The sequence below is a fragment of the Centroberyx gerrardi genome, chromosome 11 (genome assembly GCF_048128805.1).
Source record: "Centroberyx gerrardi isolate f3 chromosome 11, fCenGer3.hap1.cur.20231027, whole genome shotgun sequence".
NCBI lineage: Eukaryota > Metazoa > Chordata > Actinopteri > Beryciformes > Berycidae > Centroberyx > Centroberyx gerrardi.
This window is the reverse complement of record NC_136007.1, coordinates 168,351-188,228: the sequence shown is the minus strand read 5'-3', so window position 1 is coordinate 188,228 and position 19,878 is coordinate 168,351. Positions and strand designations below refer to the sequence as shown.

Below are 19,878 nucleotides of genomic sequence, written 5' to 3'. Positions count from 1 at the left end.
ATGAACAAGCGGCTCGACAGACATATAAACCGGTTCCCGACAACAGCAACACATTCATTGATTTAATCACGAAGAACATCAGACAATGTCTGGAAGAGGTAAAACCGGCGGCAAAGCTCGTGCCAAGGCAAAGACCCGCTCATCTCGTGCCGGTCTTCAGTTCCCCGTCGGCCGTGTTCACAGGCTGCTGCGCAAAGGCAACTATGCCCAGCGTGTCGGTGCCGGAGCCCCGGTCTATCTGGCGGCGGTGCTCGAGTACCTGACCGCTGAGATCCTGGAGTTGGCCGGAAACGCCGCTCGCGACAACAAGAAAACCCGTATCATCCCCCGTCACCTGCAGCTGGCCGTCCGCAACGACGAGGAGCTCAACAAGCTGCTGGGTGGAGTGACCATCGCTCAGGGCGGCGTGCTGCCCAACATCCAGGCGGTGCTGCTGCCCAAGAAGACCGAGAAGGCCGCCAAGAAGTAAACTCGACCAGCTTGTTTTCGGATCAAACCAAAGGCTCTTTTAAGAGCCACCCACTGTCTTCAAAAGAGTTCTCCTTTTATTAACAAGTTGTGCTGTGGAAATTAAGGTTTAATGATATAATGAATATAAGACTGTGAACCCTGAGTTAGTAGGCTCTCCTAAGATATATCTGCCTTCCTAACTTAATACTGCATGGTTTAACATTGGGAACCCTCAACGCTTACAAAACTGATGATGGAATAAGATTTCAAACAATTAAATGATAGTGTTGCCTCACATATGGAACATGCACAGAAAAAAACGCTTTAAGCGCCAAATTTAAAAGGGCATGATGAGTAGGACCGAGAGCCCCAATGAGTTGCGTGGTCTTCTGACCCCGCTTTGACAAATAGATTATTCAAATTTAAAATATCCGGCGTTTTTTTTTAAACAAGTTCTTTACACAAATAGCATATATAAGTAATTAATAAAAAACAAAATAATGAACCACTAACAAAAAATCAAATATAATCTTATATAATATAAACTCACTCATGCTGAAACTAGAATAGGTAGCTGGTGAATGTTGCTGCCTGTCTTATGGTGCTGTAGATTTATGACGGTGTAGCCTGATGTTTTCTATGGTACTCACTGGTATGGTAGTATATCATTCTGTTAAACTCTGAACTGGGCCTCTATATAAATGCTCACCTTGGATTATGGCACAAGGGATATTAACATCATATCCTGTGTATTGATAAATGCTATATAATATTGTTTTTTATTTAAACAAGCTGACTGTCAGATTATTTCAGCATGAAGCTGGATATGTCATGATTCTTGTGTTTGAGATTTATGTTTGGAATCTATAAATGCTGTTAATTTTTTTTACACAACATATACTCAAACCCATATAGGCCTAATTACATTTGTAATGTAACAGTTAGTATTTTGAATTGATTGTATTGATTAGTTTGTCCTAGTGTTTCAGTCAGTTAGATTGTCCTCCATGTGTCTGTAAAGTTAAGGGGTTTGATTCCATCTGGGGATTGATACATGTCATCTTCCTCTCTTTCCTGTATCTGTATAGAGAATCATCTTAAAAAAAGCAGAAAGGCCATCCATTTCCCAGAAGACATTCATTTCTCTCAACAAAATTTCACATTTCATCATTTTCACGCCAGTATTTAAAAAAACAAATCTTAAAAAACAAAAAAAAAAAAAAAAAAAATGTTTTGGCAACAAAATGTTCCTTTCTGTTGTCACTTTTGTTTCTTTTCACTGTGACTAATGCAGGGCTGAAATTTAAAGGAGGACACTGTCCAACTCCAGTTGGACATCCTAGGTAAACCTTTGTGTTGTAATGCATGTGAATGCATTAACCCTAACCCTAAATTCACCAAATGAATCAGCAGTTTGACACCGCTCCTAGTCTAGCTAGCAGTTTGTGAGTCTGTTGTCAAACGGAGCACAGTGAACTAAAGTGCAAGCAGAGCCTTTCAACAGGAGACACTGACATATTTTTTTCTGTTTTTAATCATGTTGAAATGACTGTGTTGATGAATGTTATGATTCAGGCATATTTAGACAACATTAAAAACATCAAGTCATAGAATTGGTAAAAGAATGAGGAGATGCAGGTCAGAAAGAGTATTTGTGTGCATTTTTTTTGCATTTATTTTGAAGGCTAAATCGCCTAACCGGAAACGCAATTGCTGATAGACTCTAGGTGCTAACTTGCCACAACTGAAGTTCCTTTGAAAAAAAAAATTGGGGAAGGACTGCAGAGTTTGGCACCGCCCAGCAAAGCTGCTCTTTCCTTCCTCATTTACGTCCGCAAAAAAGGTTTAAATACTGAAGCTTTCTGGAATTCTGGATTAGTTTATTTTTGCTGTGAAAGAAAACGCATCGAAAATGAGTGGTCGTGGAAAAGGAGGAAAGGGACTCGGAAAAGGAGGCGCCAAGCGTCACCGGAAAGTTCTCCGTGATAACATCCAGGGAATCACCAAACCCGCCATCCGCCGTCTGGCTCGCCGCGGCGGAGTCAAGCGCATCTCCGGTCTGATCTACGAGGAGACCCGCGGGGTGCTCAAGGTCTTCCTGGAGAACGTCATCCGTGATGCCGTCACCTACACCGAGCACGCCAAGAGAAAGACCGTCACCGCCATGGATGTGGTGTATGCTCTGAAGAGGCAGGGCCGCACTCTGTACGGCTTCGGCGGTTAACTTCATTTACCATCTGATACTCCAACACAAAGGCTCTTTTAAGAGCCGCCCACTTCGATATAAAGAGTTGTGTTCTTTTTACAACTCTTTTAAGCAGTTACTCCTAGAGCTGCATTATCTTTTGTAATACAGCACAACCAACACAATCTAAATGTTAACATTACAGCTAATATGAACATTGTATAATTGACTAAATTAAAAATGATGGCATTTTAACATGGCTAACCTCATACTGGACAACTAGGCAGACAGCTCCCTATTAGAAGGCAAGCAGTTTGAATAATTGTCTAGATAATCAGGCTAGCTGTGTGATTTTGTGTTAGTATCTGCTGTATCAAACATAACATGTAAATGAACCAAGATAACTAACGTTAACTAGGTAAGTGGGTATGTTACTATCTAACTTTATCCAACAAGCCATCTAGCAAGCCAGGAGCTAAAGCAATGCTAACGTGACATTGAGCTTGCTAGCTACATCATTAAATATTTGGGGTTCACACGTTAATGTGCAGATCTAGTTGTGTTTGCCAGTAAACAATTGCCTAAGTATGCATGATTCAGTGGTCAATTGTCCACAGTTACAGAAATGGTTACAGAAAGTCTTTGTGTTGAGTTGAATGATAAGAGATATAGAATTAAAACACATAGACCGGCATATTCCTGGGATATCATGGTAATCTCCAACTCTTTTTAATCCTTTGCAGGGCAATACAAATAAACTTCAAGAATGGCCAGTTTGAATGTTTAATTGGGATGTTTGACAACATGATACCTTCATATTGGCAACACAAACATCTTCTGAACTGCAGGCACCAGTGCTGCGATTAAAGTGTTTTTAGTCGCAAAATTTAGGTCTGGTTTAACCACAAATTAATTTGAATGAGTATACCAGCTCTATCTGCTGTAGTTCTATAGGAGAGTTCTTTCTGTAGCCACTCCACGCTCACGCGCTGAATTTCAACCAATCGTATACGAGGAACAGCACAGCTCTATTTGCATCAAGTGTATATAAAAACAACGGTACCGCCTCTCCGTAACCATTTTCTGCTGTGAAATATCGAGGGCTCGTCATGCCTGAACCCGCAAAGTCAGCGCCCAAGAAGGGCTCCAAGAAAGCCGTGACCAAGGCCGCCGGCAAGGGCGGCAAGAAGCGCAGAAAGACCAGGAAGGAGAGCTACGCCATCTACGTGTACAAGGTGCTGAAGCAGGTCCATCCCGACACCGGCATCTCGTCCAAGGCCATGGGCATCATGAACTCGTTTGTCAACGACATCTTTGAGCGCATCGCCGGTGAGGCGTCTCGCCTGGCTCACTACAACAAGCGCTCCACCATCACCTCCAGGGAGATTCAGACCGCCGTCCGCCTGCTGCTGCCCGGTGAGCTGGCCAAGCACGCCGTGTCCGAGGGTACTAAGGCGGTCACAAAGTACACCAGCTCTAAGTAAACCGCTTGGAACTACATCCACCCAAAGGTCCTTTTAAGGGCCACACACTACTTCAACAAAGAGCTCATCTATTCCCATATTCGTTATAGTAACAGTAACTGCGCATAAAAGCTGCTTCGACAAATTTTGCTCCTGGAAATCTTTAGCTCTATGAATTATAAGTCTCTAATATTTGTACATTACAAGCTCCATAGTTTTTATGATTCCTCTGTCCTCTCCACTACCCAGTATGTGGACGCAATCCATACTAAATGCATGTAATGACAATAATATATCTGTCAATGTTCAAGCTATTTTTCACAGTCCAAAAAACTAACCCTAAAATTTTGAACAACTATTTGTTTCTTTATTTCGTTCTATTATAACATAATTGAAACTTAAATGTTAACCAATTACATAGCCTGCTGTCATATGTAACTGTGCATATTAAAAATGAAATTACACAATTACCAGTAGGCCTACTATTTTGGTTTCAGAATCATGTTTGCCAAGTAAAGTTCACAATACAAGGAATTTGCCTTGGTATGTAGGTGCATACAATAAACATCGAGAAAAATAAGAAAGTAGAAGTAAAAAACACAAGAAGTACTGCAAGTCAAAGTCAAGAACATAAATATAAAAAACAAAAAGATATTTACAATACAGAATATGAAAAAATATAATAAAAAATGTGCAATATATCTGCTATTAAAGTGAAATGGAAAAGCTGTACAGTTAGTGCAGGAATGAGCAAAATATTGACCAGAGGAATGTTCACTGTACAGAATGCATAAATGTGATGCATTGAGTCAGATGTGGAGACTGTACATTACTGTAACGTGTAGTGCCTATGAGGGGAGGGGATAAGGGTCCGTGTCACTGGGGATCCCGGGCCTTGTTGATGAGGCCAGCTGCAGACAGGAAGAAACTGTTCTTGTGGCGTGAGGTTTTGGTCCTGATGGACCGCAGCCTCCTGCCAGAGGGAAGTTTTTCAAAAAGTTTGTGTCCAGGGTGGGAGGGGTCGTCCACAATCTTTCCTGCTCGCCTCAGGGTCCTGGAGGCGTACAGGTCCTGGAGAGATGGCAGATTGCAGCCAATCACCTTCTCAGTGGAGTGAATGATACGCAGCAGTCTGCTCTTGTCCTTGGCAGTAGCAGCAGCTTACCAGGTGGTGATGGAGGAGGTGAGGATGGACTCAACGATGGAGGTGTAGAAGTGCGCCATCATCGTCTTTGGCAGGTTGAACTTCCTCAGCTGCCACAGGAAGTACATCCTCTGTTGTGCTTTTTTGGTGAGGGAGCTGATGTTCAGCTCCCACTTGAGGTCCTGGGTGATGATGGTTCTGTACATGTTTCTATACTGTATCTTAAACCTTCAAATTATATCTTACATAAACCTATGTTACTACAGTATATTGTCAGTTTGACTGATATATTACTTTACCCTACAGTCAATACTACTTTAATAGGGGGTAATCAGTCCATGTAGTAGTTTTTCTTTTTTGTTTTAGACAGTAAGTTGGCTGACATATATTAACTATTTATTATTTTAAGTTTAACAACTCCCTTTCAGAATCTAGATCAGTCAGCCCAGGTGCCCCACAAGGCTGTGCCAGCTCACCAGTCCTCTTCACATCATACACAAATGAGTGCACAAGCAGCCAGCCTGGGAACTACATATTAAACTTCTGCCATACTGCCATCCCCATCTTACTGCACAAAGATAAGAAAACACATCAGCCTACCACTCCGTGTGATGTTAACTATCTTATTTTAAATGCAAAGAAGACTGAGGTGACTGTATTTGACCCTAGGGCAGTGAGGGATCATGGGCCGATGGTCGTACATGACGAACCACTCAGGTAGAAATACATTGGTGTTCATATTGACAACGCATTCAGCTGGAAGACCCATGTTGAAAGTCTGTGTTCTCGACTTTGTGCCTACCTCAGTTAAGTTTCTGAATAGTAGGCTAGCGAAGTATGAGGCTATGGGGCTATGTGCAATCATTTCTCAGTAATAAGCTATGGGGGTTGTGTGTTCAGTGCAATAGTTGCAAAGGTGCATGATGCAACGGGGTTGTGCAATGGGTTGCTTTCAATTATTTTATTGGTATTGTACATACGTTTATTTATTTGTTGTATGATAATGTATGCATGTATGGTGTGAAGCATGCTGTGTATGGAACTGATGTTTTTATTGAGTGACACAGCAACACAGAGTGCAAGACAAATTTCCCCACGGGGACAACAAAGCATATCTCATCTTAAAGCCACTTTAGTCAAAGTCAGACTCTCTATGTTGGCTGGACAGCTCTGGTAGGATCTGATCCCAGACCAGCAGAAGAGCCTGTGACTGTAGAGAGACCATAATATAAAGTTACTAATGGAAATATTAAACTACCACAGTGCTACTAATGAATTACTAATAAAAAAATTAAAAAATTTTCTCATCAAGTTGTCTTTTCTCTGTCCCTGTTAATTTAAATTATTAAACTATTCAGCAAGAAACAAGTCCATCTGTGACAAAAAAAGAAAAAAAAAAGAAAAGTGTATCTCTAAACTTGTGAAGAGCTGAGAATCACAAGTTTGTAATTATATGATTAAGTATCGGAACAGAAACACTGACTTGCAGTAGATTCATAAAACCAGGGACAAATGTGTAACCAAAATTCAAAGCAGCTGCTGTTTAATAAAATCACAGAGTAAAGAGGCTGAAGTGGTTTAAAAGGTAGTTTTACACACAATAAAAAAAGATAAATATAGAATGATATTTCAGTCGAATGGACTCAAACACAGCAAGTTGGATTACAGTGTATTAGACAATCATGACATTTGTGTCCATTGGAGAAAATACATGTTTGGCCTACTTTCATGTAAAATCAGAGAGTATTACAAACTTTAACAAAACATATTTTCAGTTTCATTAATCATGACTGCAGCATTCACCTGAGACAGAAAGTAAACGCCTCAGGAACAATCTCTCACAGGAAGTCAAGGTAACCCGTCCTAAATCACCGCCAGCATCAGTGTGTTTACCGACACCAAAACATCTGCCGATTAAAACAAAACAAATCACAGCACTACAGTACTTTGACTTGTATTCCCTCGTCAGACATCTCTACTTACTGGACAACTAGTGTTGTTTGGAATGTAAAGCATATTAAACCATTTTACGAGTCGAAATGTGAAGAAATCCCACTGCGAGCTGAATACTGTGACGGTGTATCAGAGAGGTTTGAAGCTTCCCTGAATAAAATGAAAGTCTCCTCATCGCTAAAAACGACTTCATCCCGAGAGGAAACAAGTTTTCTAACAGGTCCAATAACAGTTACACTTGAAACCATCTCCGATCTGCGTATTTTATCTGTAAAAGGTGGAAGAGAAAGCACAAGTCTCGCCACATTTGAGCTGCACAGGGAGCGGCTGTGTGTGTTGGGTCTACACGGTCCTCATGCTGTGTATAAGTCCCGCCTCTTGCTCTGCATCGACAAACCGTTCAGTGAGACTTTGTAGAGTTGTGAGAAGCAGAACAGACTAGAAGAGAAGAATGGCAGAAGTCGCTCCAGAACCCGCCGCCGCCTCCCCGGCAAAAACGGTTAAACCTGCGAAGAAGAAGGCTGTGAAGCCGAAGAAGAGCGGCCCTAGCGTCGGTGAGCTGATCACTAAAGCTGTGTCCGCCTCCAAGGAGCGGAGCGGCGTGTCTCTGGCCGCCGTCAAGAAGAGCCTGGCTGCCGGAGGCTACGACGTGGACAAGAACAAGGCCCGCGTCAAGATCGCCATCAAGAATCTGGTGGAAAAGGGCATTCTGGTCCAGGTTAAGGGGACCGGGGCCTCCGGCTCCTTCAAGATCGCCAAGACGGCTGAAAAGGTCAAGAAGCCGGCTGTCAAGAAAGCAGCTCCGAAAGCCAAGAAGCCCGCTGCCAAGAAACCCGTCAAGAGCCCCAAGAAGAAGGCTGCAGCTAAGAAGACAGTAGCCGCTAAGAAATCCCCGGCGAAAGCAAAGAAGCCCGCAGCAAAGAAACCAGCGGCTAAAAAGGCTGCTAAGAGCCCGAAGAAGGCGGTGAAGAAGCCCGCTGCTGCCAAGAAACCTGTCGCCAAGAAGGCTGCAAAGCCCAAAGCAGCAAAGCCCAAAAAGGCACCCAAGAAGAAGTAAGCTTCCCGGCTTTACTCGACCACTGTTTGCCCCCAAAGGCTCTTTTAAGAGCCACCCACTACTTTGAAAGAGCATTTCCTTTTTACATTTTTTTTGGTCATATATAAGATACACTTAATTCAAGTTAGTTGATATCACCGATTACCCCACCCCCTTCTCTCTCACCACACAGAAACACCAGATAAACACTCTGACTACAATGTTGGTTACTTTTTACTGTTTTGTCAGGTTATAGACGCAAAATAAATGCACACATTTAAATAAGTGATGTGTAAGTAGGCCTACGTGAGGTATTTGTATAGATTGTAAATACTTGAGTAAATGCATTACACAGTATGCCGGTTAAGTACTTGGACTTTATTAATCTTCTGGACTCAAACAGGTTTGACTCAACATGACATGACATTTGCAAGAAAAATGATGCATTGGGCGAGTGTTAACTTCCCATCCTGTACCTTTTCTGTTTCCTCTTCTGTAGATTATAGACAGAGCACCAACTACATAAGCATCATAAATCCCTGCACATTTGTCTTAATACATGTATAAATACTGTATTATAGTTTGCATAGTTATTAAAGTGTTGCATATATTTTAATAGGTTAAGTAAATCCATACATGTAAGAAGTGCATGTTTTCCGTTCTTCACACTCCACTCAGCGTGTTGAATCCTATTATTTCATTCTATTAATTTAATTGTATTGTTTGAGTTTATTTTTATGGATTTTATTGATTTCGTTTCCTTATCTTTTTGTTTTTTTTTACCATGATTTTGCTGGTTATCTTTTCCACATAGTGAAAAAAACTGACTGAAAATACTTGAATAGTAAAAAATAAATAGCAAAATCGTCTTCCTTTTCGGTATTTCTGCCGCCTTTCGTCCTAATTCTGCTGGACTGGAGCTGCTGCAGAGCAGTGTTTGAATTTTGGGCGGACTTTCCATCTGCTGATGCGCGCGCTTCCCTCGGGCAGACCAATCAGCGTATGGCAGCTCTCCGGCACTGGCTACATAAAGCCGAGATTCACTCTCAAACCACATACTTTCTTGTGCTGTTAAGAAGGAAGTGCTAACTTTTCTACCATGGCCAGAACCAAGCAGACCGCCCGTAAATCCACTGGAGGAAAAGCTCCCAGGAAGCAGCTCGCCACCAAGGCTGCCAGGAAAAGCGCTCCGGCCACCGGCGGCGTGAAGAAGCCCCACCGTTACAGGCCCGGTACCGTGGCTCTGAGAGAGATCCGTCGCTACCAGAAATCCACCGAGCTGCTGATCCGCAAGCTGCCCTTCCAGCGCCTGGTCCGAGAGATCGCTCAGGATTTCAAGACCGACCTGCGCTTCCAGAGCTCCGCTGTCATGGCTCTGCAGGAGGCCAGCGAGGCTTACCTGGTCGGCCTGTTTGAGGACACCAACCTGTGCGCCATCCACGCCAAGAGGGTCACCATCATGCCCAAGGACATCCAGCTGGCCCGCCGCATCCGCGGAGAGCGAGCTTAAACCGACCTGTCATCAGTCACACAACGGCTCTTTTAAGAGCCACCTCAGTATTCACTGTAAGAGTTGATTCCGCTTTAAAAGTTAATGTAACCTTGTATAAATAATGAATAGTATTCTTTCTAAATTACAAAAGCATATAACGTACTATAATCACGTGTACTCCAAATAGCATGTATGAGTATGAGGTGGCCTTTGAGGTCATTCCTAAGGTCTCCATTAATTGCTCCAACATCTAGTTTTTTTTCTTTCTCTTATACTTAACACACAAACAATTCTATCTCTCCCATACACCAAAATCACACAATTTGCTGCTTTTACCATACCTACATGTACAACATATCTCTTACACATTCAATAGCTTTACATTTCACGGATACAAATACTGCTCACTCAATTTTGTCTCTAATCTATAAATTCAGTGTGTGTGGAGAGAAGAGAGTGAGTTAAGACTGCTGTTTTCAGTTTTCTCTGTCCACGATTGATATAGAAGAAAAGTCAGTGAAGCAGACATGGCTCATTTGGCTGCCTGGGCCTGATAAGATATGCTTTAAGCACAAACAGTAGATGATCTCAGTGTATGTCTGTAGAAAATGCAACTATATGCATATCTCTTTCTGTCTTTTCTTGTTATCAGTGTTTTTTTTTTTTCCATGTTTCTATGTTATTTCTTCATAACATAGCTTTATTATAATTAAATAATAATAATTAATAATTAAATGTGAATGGAAAAAAAATACAGGTGTCAAAGAGGATTAGGGCCACGTGAAAAATTCCAGTTCTGAGATTTATCTCAGAATTTAGAGGATGAAGTCAGATTTACTTAAATGTCAGAATTGTGATATTAATCTGAGAACTCAAATTGTTAACATGTGGTCCTAATCCTGTTTTGAGTACATAAAAGTTGGTTTGTTATGAGACAGGGCGGAAGTGTTATCGTTGCTGTGATAACTTGACAGGAGCAGAAACCTTTAGGAACCAGTAATCTCTTAAAATAACCTTACATTTTCATTAATTTACATGAATTCACCCCTTCATGCAACAGCCCCTTAAAATTAACCAAGGGATTTATTAATGGAGGAGACCCATCAATAAACCCCCCTTAATATTGACTCCTTACTTTCTACTTTAATGGAAAAATTCAGGGAGACGGCATAAAAAATCCCTTAATTACTACTGTCTCTGTGAATCAACCCATGAATAAATCCCTTATGAATCCATGGTACGTACCTCACTTTATCAAAGCTATGTTATTTTGAATAGATAATTAATGTTTATGTATTGGAGAAATTAAGAACATTTTAAGGGGTCCTCTCTTCTGATTGGGCGAAGGTTTTGACCAATGAACAAGCAGCTCGACAGACATATAAACCGGTTCCCGGCAGTTGCAACTCATTCTTTGATTCACTAGTCAAGAAGAAAGCAACGATAATGTCTGGACGCGGAAAAACCGGCGGCAAAGCTCGTGCCAAGGCAAAGACCCGCTCATCTCGTGCCGGTCTTCAGTTCCCTGTCGGCCGTGTTCACAGGCTGCTGCGCAAAGGCAACTATGCCCAGCGTGTCGGTGCCGGAGCCCCGGTCTATCTGGCGGCGGTGCTCGAGTACCTGACCGCTGAGATCCTGGAGTTGGCCGGAAACGCGGCTCGCGACAACAAGAAGACCCGTATCATCCCCCGTCACCTGCAGCTGGCCGTCCGCAACGACGAGGAGCTCAACAAGCTGCTGGGCGGAGTGACCATCGCTCAGGGCGGCGTGCTGCCCAACATCCAGGCGGTGCTGCTGCCCAAGAAGACCGAGAAGCCCGCCAAGAAGTAAACTCGACCAGTTTCTTCAGACCAAACCAAAGGCTCTTTTAAGAGCCACCCACTGTCTTCAAAAGAGTTTTCCAGGTTTTCTAACCTCTTTATAAATTGTGTAGTGTGTATGCTGCCTAGCTTCCTACTGCATCACTGACAGAACTGATAATGTCAATCCTCAGGCTGTTAATGGCATGCATTTTACAGTTTTTTTTTTTTTTTTTTTTTTAAAATGCTCAATTAAAGAACAATTATGTTATGTGGGATATAGATAAAACTCTGAGCGCCACATTTGAAGGGGATGAGTGCATAAAAGCCTTGTGGTAGTTTGTCCTCTAACTGCCACTTTTGACGTCATACATCATTCAAAAATCCCGCGTTTTAAACTGTCTTTACACAACTAGAACATGAATGAAATAAACAAACCAACAATAAAGAAACAATCAACTATATTGTGGGATGATTTAAACATGCTGCAGACAATGTCAGGGTATTTCAGTATGCTGAAAATATGATACTTGTGTCTGTATGGAAGTAGCTGAGGAGTTATATACTAATTCAAGCCTTTTTAAGATACAATTTCAGGTCATAAACTTAGAACTGTGCACTGATCTGCTGTTTTTTGCATTCATGTCAGTTTTGTTGTTTGTGGGGTAAAAGCCCTCCAATCAATAATTACATTAACATTCCATTCTAATGTAGTGAAGTTAAACATATCGGCTCAAGTGGCATTTTCTAATATGTTGTGTTGAAAAGTTATGTTGAACCAAGTTGTGTATTTTTAATGTTTTTTTAAGAGGAGAAATCATGTAACACACACCAAAATGTGTTGTCAGTTGTGTTGAACCAAGTCTTACATTGTTATCCTTTTGAAAATAATAATTTCTCACCATGTCAAGTTGAAGTAATACATTTGGATTTTAGAAAGTGATTCATAAGAGAATGGAAAGACAGATTGTGAACCACTGGTTTCAAGAGACTGTTTTAAGTTTTTAAGATGCCATCTATCCAATTTCTCTTCATATTTAATATAATCATTCCAGTTAGTATTTTTATATATTTTTTGTTGTTCTGGACACCTCCTGTTTAATTCCTTATTTTTATATTGTGAAAATTATCAGTTTGCCCTGGTGACTCAGCTATAACCTCCTCCATGTAACTGTTGAAAAGATTAAACATTATGATTCAGGCATAGGCTATTTAGACATGAGACACTTTTTAATGACACTAATAATGACACCTTCCTAGCCAACAGTAGCCTACTTTGTGCTAGACCCCTGGAGAAGAGGGACTGCCAGTCCTGAGCTTCCCTACAGAGCGCAAAGGGCATATCTGCTCCGTATCACACAATCATCTTTTCTTTACATGTGTTAAAACGCTGTGTGGATGACCTTAAACAGGAGAGAAAAAAATAAAAAGAATCTCACTTTAGGAATAAATTCCAGTCCCATTCATTGAATCTGTTGTATTTATAACATTTCAACCCGTGTGCACTGATTATTCACCATTCATCTGGTCCGTTCCAGTGCCCAGTATGTGATGTCATCCAGTGTCTTTATGCAATTCGTACTAAATATAGGCTCTACACTATTGTATAAATATCACATCACATGTAGGCCTATATATATATATATATATATATATATATATATATGTATATATGAATTTCTGACAAAAGACAATCATAAGTTTGATCTCTTATAGTTTTCCCATGAAAATGACTATCATTTAGTTTGTCTACAGTGTGTGAGACTCAGAAAGTTGTAATGTTTAACTGACATTGAGATGTTCAATAAAATAATGCTTTCATCATGAAAACCCATAAACTTTATTAATTTCATGCACAAATGTTGCGTTTCAAACGTTTTTGTATTTTTTGGTAATCTGTACTGTACTGTAATGTGTACCTTTATTACATTTATTTTAATGGCATATCAGATCTATCCATTCTAGTTCTGTGGGAGAAAATTCGTCGTGTAGCGCATGCCCAGTCCGGCTGCTAAACTCTACCAATCGTATACGAGGAACAGCACAGCACTATTTGCATCAACTCTCTATAAAACCAACGGTACCGCTTCTGTTTTTTCAATCTTTGTTGTGAAGTACCGAGATCTCGTCATGCCTGAACCCGCAAAGTCAGCGCCCAAGAAGGGCTCCAAGAAAGCCGTGACCAAGACCACCGCCAAGGGCGGCAAGAAGCGCAGAAAGACCAGGAAGGAGAGCTACGCCATCTACGTGTACAAGGTGCTGAAGCAGGTCCATCCCGACACCGGCATCTCGTCCAAGGCCATGGGCATCATGAACTCGTTTGTCAACGACATCTTTGAGCGCATCGCCGGTGAGGCGTCTCGCCTGGCTCACTACAACAAGCGCTCCACCATCACCTCCAGGGAGATTCAGACCGCCGTCCGCCTGCTGCTGCCCGGTGAGCTGGCCAAGCACGCCGTGTCCGAGGGCACTAAGGCGGTCACCAAGTACACCAGCTCCAAGTAAACCGCTTAAAACTACATCCACCCAAAGGTCCTTTTAAGGGCCACACACTACTTCAACAAAGGGCTCATTCTTTTACTTACTGTAAAGGAACTTATGGATGCGTGCTTTTAAATTTGTTTGTAACTTAAAGTTTCAGTTGCAGCACAAGGCACGTTGACTACCTTTTAAAGCCAGACTGTTTCTTCTTCGTTTATAATTAAACAACATGCCCAAGGGAAGCTTAAACATTACTAATCCTAGATTTGAAAAAGAACAATTATGGCCTACATTATGCTATCAGGTTTGTAAACCACGCAACGTAAATACTATGGCTTAAAAGAAGACCGTTATGTTCAGTTTGTTATTGTACTTAATACTTCTCTCATATTAACTGAATTTAGGCCAAAACTCAACACTGGCTGTGACACACTTTCAGGTCACCCCCAATCTGTCACACACCGACTTCGCTACAGCTTCAGTCAAAGCCCCCTGACATCCACGTATACAACTTTCATATCCCAAGTTGCATGTGAAAAAAATGTCTGAACTTTTTATCATCCCCCTCCCCAGTTCATCTATTCCCTGCTACCCATTCACCTTTATGTATACTCTGACAGAGCCCCCTGCCCCCCATAGTTAGGCTCTGTTTAATATTATGAGCACTTGAGCAGTTTCTCTGTTTTCCTTACAGAGTAGCCTATTGAACATTTATAATAAACTTCTAAGTCATAGTTACTTTGTGCATATGGTATATAAATTGGGCAGTTTTTGTTTTTTTTCTGTAATATTTTATATTTACAAGTTATCACAAACTCTAACATGTAACATTTTCTTAGTTATGTTTTTTCTGAGCTCTATCTAGTTCACAATCTATTAATCTATTACAATTAGTTATTTGCTTACTCTATAGTAAGATGGACAGATGCAGAGTAGAATCAGCATAGATTTCATGATGCATCTGTCCGCTCCAGTCCCCAGTATGTGGTGTATCTCATGCAGTTCATACTAAACATATTTGAGATATGATGACAATAACAGTCTGACATCAAGCATATAGCATGACATGCTCCTGTAAAGACAGCAGTGATAAACCAGACATCAATTCCAAGTAGCCTACTGTCGTTTTCAAACACATAATCAGAAAAGGACATCCATAGATGTCAAGACAAATAAACTTGTCCCGTGGTACATGTTGCTCTTTGAATTTCTAAGGACTGTCATAGTTTTATTTTCTTATTCTTTTTTCTTTCTTCTTTTCTCTTCCTTTTATTTTTTAAAATAAAATAAAAAAATACACTTAAATTGTCTTTTTAGATTGTAAAAAAAAAGTAAATTGTATTTTTTTTAACCTGCAGAAAAAAAAAAAAAAAAAAAGACGACCATGAGAAATAACGACATTGCTCTCTTACAGTGAGTTTGCCTGGTCATGGTTTGACACTGTCTGATTTTTGGAGTCGTTAGGCGGGAAAAAATAAAAAAAAATAAAGACAGCAGTGTTGATGTGTTGTGGTTCCATGGTTTAATGGTTAGTACTCTGTACTCTGAATCCATCGATCTGAATTCAAATCTCAGTGGAACCTTTTTTTTTTTAGTTTACTTCATGTGTTTGAATCCCTTTGTTGTGTAGGAACCGCTCACCTAGTGCAGTTGATTGTTTGTTTGTTTGTTTATTTAGATCCCCATTAGCTACTGTATTGTAACAGTATACTCTTCCTGGGGTCCCCATTAGTATTTTTAACAATACTTCAATAACAGAAAATACATCAATACACATCCGTAACATACTCACAATAAGACCAAATACATAACACAACCACTAAGACACACAACAACAAACACCAACTCAAAGCCTGTCTAATACATACGATAGCTCTATATAATAATTTCATCTCTTGAGTAATTGAAAAAAATAAATCACTTAGCAACTCATCCACTAAATCACAAATAAAAGTGGGATGGATAGCTCTAAAACAAAAAAAAATCACTTAGCAACTCATCCACTCAATCACAAATAAAAGTGGGATGGATAGCTCAAAAACAAAAAGTCATATAATATTCTACACTATTCCTTGTGTAAACAAATACAATCTTAACTTTTTGTTAAAACATGTTGTATTACTTTCTGAAATCAAAAAACTTGGTAATGAATTCCATGCCACCATTGCTCGATAATGAACTGTTCTCTGTATTAAACTCGTTCTACACGGAGGCAACAGAAAACGACCCTCTGATGACTGCCAAGTAGAATAATGATGTCTATCTGAACAAAATGATAGGTTACTATAAAGTATTTCTGGGGTTTTAGTTATGATGATATTTTTAATAAAGCACACTAATGCAACCTGCTTTTTACACTTAACCAAGCCAAATGATTATTCATTGTACTTACTCTTGTTCGATATGGGCAGTGAAGAGCAATGCGAGCTGCTTTGTTCTGAGCTACCTGCAATCTGTTCAAATGACTTTCTGTTGTGTTGGACCAAATCACTGAACAATAATCTAACTGTGATAACACTAAAGCTTGCACTAATCGTTTGGTTAGTTAGCTAGGCATGAATTTCCTACAGTGTTTTATAGTAGCCATGCCTCTGCCCATTTTTACCACCATTTGATCAATTTGGCTGTTCCAAGACATTTTACTATCAACAGTGATCCCTAATAACTTTGCATCTGTTACTTGTTCAATATCTATATCTCCTATAGTTAAGTGTAGAATTGATGCGACTTTTAATGAATATGTTGAACCAAATACCATACATTCTATCTTTTCTATATGAAGAACCAATTTATTTACCGTTACCCATTCTTCTATTAACTTTAATTCCTCATTTAAAACCCTACCAAGTTCTCCAGGTGTGTGCTGATGCATATATTGTAAAATTGTCTGCATACATCGCAATGGTGGCATAATTTAAAATTAGAAGAAATTAGAAATCATTTGTAAAAATGGAAAACAAAACAACTTCCTTGAGGCACTCCACAACTCACTGCTCTTACCTCAGAATAACTACCATTAAAATGTACAGTATATTTCCTGTTGGTGAGATCACTTTTGATCCATGCAGCAGCAGATGCTTCAAAGCCATAACAGCTCAACTTATTCAATAACAACTTATGATCAAGTATGTCAAATGCTGCACTCAAATCCAACAATACAGCACCAACGACTTTTTTCTCATCAATTTCTTTCATCCAGTCATCAGTCATCTGAGTTAATGCCGTAGTTGTAGAGTGCCCCTTTTTATATGCATGCTGATACACCGTATTTAAATCATTTTTAAAAAAATACTTTTGGATTTGCTCATATACCATTCTCTCCATAATTTTACTCAAGGCGGGTAGTAGACTTATTGGTCGACTATTTTTACCTGAGAATGGTTCTTTACCATTCTTGGCTAGTGGATCAATCTTGGCTATTTTCCATTCTGACGGACAAATCCATTTTTCTAAACTTAAATGAATGATGTAAGAAATAGGCAGAGCAATCAATTCTGCTACAGGTTTCAGTAGCTTCACATCAAGGTTATCAACACCTGAAGGTTTTTCTTTACTTGCTCGTAATAATTTCTCTATTGTACCAATACTAACCTTTTCAAATTTAAACTTACATGATTTATTATTGATTATTATTCTGTCTTTTATTAATCTGCTTGAAAGCCCATCTTCTTCATGTCTGAGGTCCATACCATCACGCAATAACTTAAATAGTTTAAACTTTAATAATTAGCAATATCCATTGGTTTAGTAAGAAATTTTCCATCTGCTTCCAAAAAGGATGGTGTTGGTTTAACTCTTCTTCCCATTAATTCATTGAGTGCATTCCATATTTTTCTACTGTCTAATTTAGCATCTTTAATTCTATTTTGATAGTAAATCCTTTTTTTCGTTTTGTTCAATTTTCTTACATAATTCCTTAATTTACAATATATACTCCACTGTAATGCATCACCCGATTTGGTTGCTTCTGCCTTGGCTCGGTTTCTTTGCACCATGTATGCTTTGAGTTCTTGGTCCAGCCATGGAGCCATAACATTTCTCACAGTTTGCTTTCTTACAGGGGCATGTTTGTCAATAATTGGCATTAACAAGTTAGTAAAAACATCCAAAGCCAAATCAGGATCTTCCTCCTGTAGAACTGTTGACCAGTCAATATTTCTTACTTCATCATAGTAATTATTTTCGTTAAAGTATTTAAACATCCTCTTTAATATTATTTTCTGACCAGATTTTGGAACTTTAATCCTCCTTCCAATTGCAATTAGATTATGATCACTGCAGCCTACTGGAATTGATACTGCTTTTGAGCACAACTCAGTGACATTTGTAAAAATGAGATCAATGCAAGTCGATCATTTTGAACCATCAGCTCTGCAACATATTCTTGTTGGCTTTGTAATAACTTGTGACAAATTACATGTATCTGCAAGAGAAAGCAACTTATTTCTGAGTGCACAACACCTTGAATTCCAATCAATATTTAAGTCACCCAGGAAGTAAATCTCATTATTTATATCACATACCCTATCTAACATTTCACATATTTGATCCAGATACATTATTGTTGCATTTGGTGGTCTATAACAACACCCAATAAATACTGGCTTTAGATAAGGCAGTTGAACTTGTAACCAGATTACTTCAACTCCTGTACTTCTTAGATCCTCCCTAACTCTTACTGGTATTTGGCTCTGAACATAAATTGCTACTCCACCTCCATTTGCATTCCTATCTTGTCTGTAAATATTATACCCATCTATGTTCAATAAAGAACCGTTTATTGTTGAATCTAAATGTGTTTCTGAGATTGCCAATATCTGTAAATTCTGAAATGTCCTGTATTTTATTTCTTAAACTGCAGATCTTCAAATGAGCTATTCTTAATCCCTTTTTCGGTAATGTGGAATTACTTTGCATCATACATTTTCGTTAATCCTTTCTTTAATCAACATAAAATATGTATTTCGTCACTTTCAGAGCTATCACATGAACAACAGAAAAAAACAACTAAACACATACAAACACATATACATACAATACATACAATGTTGCAGGCAGCCTGTATATTGACGTGAGAACACGCACGCGTGGTTCAGTAAAACATTCACAGATGAATGTGTTGATATAGCCTAGTTTGTGAAGCAACTTTCAAATTCACCTTGTTAAAAACTGTCATGGAATAATTATTTATTGTGTGAAATGTAGTGTCTTTGAAGCTTGTATGAATGTAGGCTATGATGGGACGTGGGGGGATCGTATGCATAGGCCTACAGTCTTTGTGTGGAATTGAATGATTAGAGACATAAATAAAGCAGACAGAAAGACATATTCCTGGTATCATGGTTTTCGCTGGTACAAGCTAACCATTGGAAGCCTTTGATATTTCATCATGCTGCCATGAAAAAGAGCTTATAAATAGCAATGCACTCCTATTGATTTGAATGGGAATATCCCTTCTATCCATCAATGAGCCGATTCACATATGATCCAGTGACTTTTCTGATAGCTGGGTTTCTTCATATATTGCTTACAGTAATTCTTCTTTACAGGAAGTCACACTTGGGTAGTGGCCATTACAAGGAATATATGTTGTGAATAGTGAATCACTAAATGTATTTTATTTATATACAGATCTCTTTAACTAGGAATTAACATTATTTTGTATGTTCTTATTCTTTTTTTGTTCACAAGCCTTAACAGAACCACATTGTCTGTCAATGTTCAAGCTGCTTTTTTCACAGTCCAGATAGAAACGGTTTGACCAACCTTCTCTAAAGGAGTAAGCGTTGATGTCTGCTTCATGACTTCCCACTTCAGCTGGGTGCATAGTTTTGCCATTTTACAACTAAATTCCCTTCTTCCTTCCAGCTGAATT

At 39.5% G+C, this 19,878-nt stretch overlaps 7 protein-coding genes and 1 pseudogene across 7 annotated transcripts in view; all 8 read left to right on the top strand.

Annotated features, from left to right (window-relative positions):
• The window catches only part of pfdn1 (prefoldin subunit 1), a 326,057-nt gene that overhangs the window by 192,527 nt on the left and 113,652 nt on the right, over positions 1–19,878 (top strand). The window lies entirely within an intron of this gene.
• Positions 86–469, top strand: LOC139916100 (histone H2A). Its single transcript, XM_078286477.1, has one exon. It carries the CDS (start codon positions 86–88, stop codon positions 467–469), a length of 384 nt encoding a protein of 127 aa, XP_078142603.1.
• Positions 2,359–2,692, top strand: LOC144541801 (histone H4). Its single transcript, XM_078286856.1, has one exon. It carries the CDS (start codon positions 2,363–2,365, stop codon positions 2,672–2,674), a length of 312 nt encoding a protein of 103 aa, XP_078142982.1. The 5' UTR covers positions 2,359–2,362; the 3' UTR covers positions 2,675–2,692.
• Positions 3,737–4,119, top strand: LOC144541736 (histone H2B 1/2-like). Its single transcript, XM_078286476.1, has one exon. The coding sequence runs from the start codon at positions 3,745–3,747 to the stop codon at positions 4,117–4,119; it is 375 nt and encodes a 124-aa protein (XP_078142602.1). The 5' UTR covers positions 3,737–3,744.
• Positions 7,647–8,252, top strand: LOC144541779 (histone H1 pseudogene; annotated as a pseudogene).
• On the top strand, positions 9,331–9,741 carry LOC139913162 (histone H3). The gene has a single exon (XM_071901125.1). It carries the CDS (start codon positions 9,331–9,333, stop codon positions 9,739–9,741), a length of 411 nt encoding a protein of 136 aa, XP_071757226.1.
• On the top strand, positions 11,170–11,553 carry LOC139916552 (histone H2A-like). The gene has a single exon (XM_071905473.2). It carries the CDS (start codon positions 11,170–11,172, stop codon positions 11,551–11,553), a length of 384 nt encoding a protein of 127 aa, XP_071761574.1.
• LOC139916553 (histone H2B 1/2-like) lies at positions 13,649–14,027 on the top strand. The gene has a single exon (XM_071905474.2). The coding sequence runs from the start codon at positions 13,653–13,655 to the stop codon at positions 14,025–14,027; it is 375 nt and encodes a 124-aa protein (XP_071761575.1). The 5' UTR covers positions 13,649–13,652.